The sequence below is a fragment of the Aphelocoma coerulescens genome, unplaced genomic scaffold (genome assembly GCF_041296385.1).
Source record: "Aphelocoma coerulescens isolate FSJ_1873_10779 unplaced genomic scaffold, UR_Acoe_1.0 HiC_scaffold_60, whole genome shotgun sequence".
Classification (NCBI taxonomy): Eukaryota; Metazoa; Chordata; class Aves; order Passeriformes; family Corvidae; genus Aphelocoma; species Aphelocoma coerulescens.
The window spans coordinates 488670-492711 of record NW_027183949.1 but is presented as its reverse complement, the minus strand read 5'-3'; the positions used below and the strand labels follow the sequence as shown (position 1 = coordinate 492711).

Below are 4042 nucleotides of genomic sequence, written 5' to 3'. Positions count from 1 at the left end.
CACTGCCCATCCCCACATCCCAGTGCCCCGGCAAGAGCCCTGAGCACTGAGGGAGGGACAGGATCTGCCTTGCCAGGGGCTGGGGCTCAGGCCTTGGCCCTTTGCATTCCTCAAACACGTCCAGCTTTGCTCAGCAGCAGAGACACCTTTCCCTTGCTTGTCCCCCCCTGTCATCACTGCCTGCAGTGTTCTGCTCTGACTGGAACCTGGGGACACTTTCTCAGTCCTGTCCCTCAGTGGCACCCATTAAAACTTCAAGAAACTTCAGTGTTTCACTTTAACTTTGAGTTGTTGACAAGTTTTTTGGACACACTCTCAGGGACTGAGACCAATGTAAACAACACCAGAGCCCCAAGAGGGTCATTACAGTCCTTGTGCTGTGTCTGTGCAGCTGAGCTGGGCCGGGCTCCTGGCACAGAGGCATCTCCTGGCAACCAAAAAGACATTTCTCCTAATGAGCAGCTCCTTTCCCAGCCCAGCAGGGCTGCAGGCACTGCCTGCAGGTGCCTGAGAGGAGTGAAGCAGACAGAGGCTTAAAGCCGCTGGAAGGACAATTCTGAGCTTATTCATGGAGAAATCTTCACCACTCCTGACACAGTGAGTCTCTGGCTGCAGGGATCCTCTAGAGCTGGCCCATGACAGGACTGCCATGGCTGTGAGGATGGCTCTGCTGCCGTTCCTGCTTTGGGGGAGGATGTGCTGCAGAGCGGGGCTGCCCTGGGCACCGTCAGAGGGACAGGGCAGGACGGCTCCTGCTGCCAGGGCCGGCTGCAGGCTGTGAAGGTGGGCAGCAGCCAGGGGTGCCCAGGGCTGTCCTGCAGAGCAGCTCCTGCAGCCCTGAGGGCTCTTTGCCAGGCCAGGGCATCTGCCACCTGCCAGGGGCAGCTCTCAGCCTGCCTGGGAGCTCCCCATGGGCGCTGGAGGGGAGCTGTGGCTGCAAGGAGTGACTGCTGCAGGGCAGGTCCTGCTGCTGTGGAGAGGCTGCTGTGGGGGCCAGGGCTGCTCCGAGCTCCAGCTCATGCCCAGCTCATTTCTGAGGGGACTCTTCATGAGCACATTCAGGGCATGGGATTCCTGCTTGAGTCTCTGCTTTCCTCAGTCTATGCTCCCACTTCTCCCAGGCTCAGCTTGGTGGGAATAGAAACTCAGCTGTGCAGGGCAGAGCAGGGCCTGAGGCTCTTAAACCATCCCGCCGAGGATTCCTGGGAGCCTCAGCAAGTGCCTGCACCTCGCCAGGCTCCAGATGCAGCCAGCATCACCTTTCCATGGTGCCCAGGCCCGGGGGAGCTGTTCTTTAATCGCCGCAGCCCCGAGCGGCTGCCGGGCAGGGCTGGCCCAGGGGCTGGGCTGGGCTCCGGCAGCAGCGGCAGGGACGGAGCCCGGGCCGCAGGAGCAGCTCCCGGCTGGGCCAGCTCCAGCAGCAGAGCCGTGGGCAGGGAGGGAGGGAGGCAGCGCTGAGGGCAGCCCTGCTGAGGGGAGCTGTGGCAGCTGCCGGCGCTGCCCTGCAGTGCAGACACCGCCCTGAGCAGCGCAGCTCCGGTGTCCCCTCGCAGCCAGCACAGCCCTCAGCCCGGGGGCTCGGGGCCCTCAGCCCGGGGGCTCGGGGCCCTCAGCCCGGGGGCTCGGGGCCCTCAGCCCGGGGGCTCGGGGCCCTCGGTGCCCTCCTGGGCCGGCAGAGCAGCAGCAGAGATGAAGGGCATCTCTGCGGCCACGGGCCCGTTCCTGCTGCCCGGGGCCTGAGGGCGACTGTCCTGCCCTGGTGCTGCCCGGGAGGGGCTGGGCAGCGCTGGGCAGGGAAAGGCTTTTCCTCAGGGCCCGGCTCTCTCTCCTTGCCCTGCTCAGCTGCTCCTGCCGCTGCTGAGGGGCTCTCTGGGAATGGCACTTCCAGCTGCAGGCTCAGGCCCAGCCCTGGGGCTCCTCCTGTGCAGGCTGAGCACAGCAATGGGGTGTCCCAGCTCCCTCTGCCCCGGGAGCTCTGGGCAGGCCGGGCTGGGAGGCTGGCAATGAGCCGGCTCTCCTCCAGCAGTGCCATGGACAGGAGCCTCGCTGTGCCCTCGGGATGCCATCCCAGCTGTCAGCTGCCTTCCAGGGGACACTGGGGCCGGGAGTGTCCTTGGCCAGCAGTGGGGCTGAGACTCTCAGAAAGGCTGAGCCACTTTGCTCTGCTGTGGCTCCCTCTGCTCTCAGCTGTGCCAGGCTGATTTTCAGGGGAACACAGTGACTGCCCTCGATCTCAGGAAGGGCAGCTGGGGACAGATGGAGCGACAGAGCAGCTCCCCTCACCCTTCACTGAGTTACAGCCAATGCTCTTGCATTGCTCAGCTCTCTCTGCTCTCCCTGGGCACAGCAGGAAACCCTCTCAAAGTGCCTTTGGCCATCACCGTTCCTTAGCCCTGGCACAGGAGATGCTGCCCAGCTCCTCTGCCTCAGGAGCAGTTCTGTTTGACAAAGTCCAACCCCAGGACTGGCCCTTGTCCCCCTGTCCCATGACCCCACTGCTGCAGAGCAGAGCTGATTCCTCGGTGTCCATGGGCACAGCCCCTGCTCGTCACGGCAACGGGGCCAGATCCCAGCAGAGCTCCAGGCACGAGGCTGAGGGAAGGGCTCTGAGAAAAGGAAAATTGGGTGGCACAGAGAGGCAGGGGCAGGGCTGGGAGAAAGGGCTTGGGCATTGCTCAGGAAAGTCTCCCCTGACTTGTCACTGTCTCCTCCTAGAACAGATCCCCATGGCCAGAGGCAGCAAATGTCCAACAGCAGCTCCATCAGCCACTTCCTCCTGCTGCCATTGGCAGACACGCGGCAGCTGCAGCTCCTGCACTTCTGCCTCTTCCTGGGCATCTCCCTGGCTGCCCTCCTGGCCAACGGCCTCATCATCAGCGCCGTAGCCTGCGGCCAGCACCTGCACAGCCCCATGTTCTTCTTCCTGCTCAACCTGGCCCTCACCGACCTGGGCTCCATCTGCACCACTGTCCCCAAGGCCATGCACAATTCCCTCTGGGGCACCAGCCACATCTTCTACTCAGCATGTGCTGCTCAGGTGTTTTGCTTTCTGTTCTTCATCTCAGCAGAGTTTTCCCTCCTCACCATCATGTGCTACGACCGCTACGTGTCCATCTGCAAACCCCTGCACTACGGGACCCTCCTGGGCAGCAGAGCTTGTGCCCACATGGCAGCAGCTGCCTGGGCCAGCGCCTTTCTCTATGCTCTGCTGCACACGGCCAATACATTTTCCCTGCCCCTGTGCCAGGGCAATGCCCTGGGCCAGTTCTTCTGTGAAATCCCACACATCCTCAAGCTCTCCTGCTCACACTCCAGCTCCCGCAGGGAACTTGGGCTCCTTGCAGTTAGTATCTGTTTAGCCTTTGGGTGTTTTGTGTTCATGGTTTTCTCCTATGTGCAGATCTTCAGGGCCGTGCTGAGGATCCCCTCTGAGCAGGGACGGCACAAAGCCTTTTCCACGTGCCTCCCTCACCTGGCCGTGCTCTCCCTGTTCCTCAGCACTGGCTTTTTTGCCAACCTGAAGCCCCCCTCCATCTCCTCCCCATCCCTGGATCTGGCCCTGTCAATTCTGTACTCGATGGTGCCTCCAGCCCTGAACCCCCTCATCTACAGCCTGAGGAACCAGGAGCTCAAGGCTGCAGTGTGGACACTGGTTGCTGGACGATTTAGGAAACATTAAACTGGTTGCCAATTTTTGCAAATCACTTGTAAAAAAACTCGTCTTTGATAGTTCTTGTGGTTTAGTTCTGGGGTTATTTTTTCTGCCTTCAGTAATTTATTGTTGTCCACAAAGCAAGGGCAATATTTCTTGCCTTTCTCCTTTTGTTTCTCTCCGCCTTGGCTGTGGCCCCAGACTGTGTCAATGAGGAGCTGTGCTCTCGCTGCTTTTAATGAACTCAAGGGTCTGCCAGCAAAGTTTCCAGCAGAGATGCCCCTTTAGTTGCCTTCTGTGGAGCTGCAGCAGCAATGTCTGTGTGCAGAGCTGGGGGCAGATCAGGGGGGCACAGCAGCTGTGCCCAGGAGCAGCAGCCCTTGGTGCTGC

The 4042-nt window shown here is 61.1% G+C and overlaps 1 protein-coding gene across 1 annotated transcript; it reads left to right on the top strand.

The window, feature by feature from the left end:
- The first annotated feature begins 2743 nt into the window (after positions 1-2743).
- LOC138102012 (olfactory receptor 14I1-like) lies at positions 2744-3679 on the top strand. Its single transcript, XM_068999762.1, has one exon. The coding sequence runs from the start codon at positions 2744-2746 to the stop codon at positions 3677-3679; it is 936 nt and encodes a 311-aa protein (XP_068855863.1).
- Positions 3680-4042: the final 363 nt, after the last annotated feature.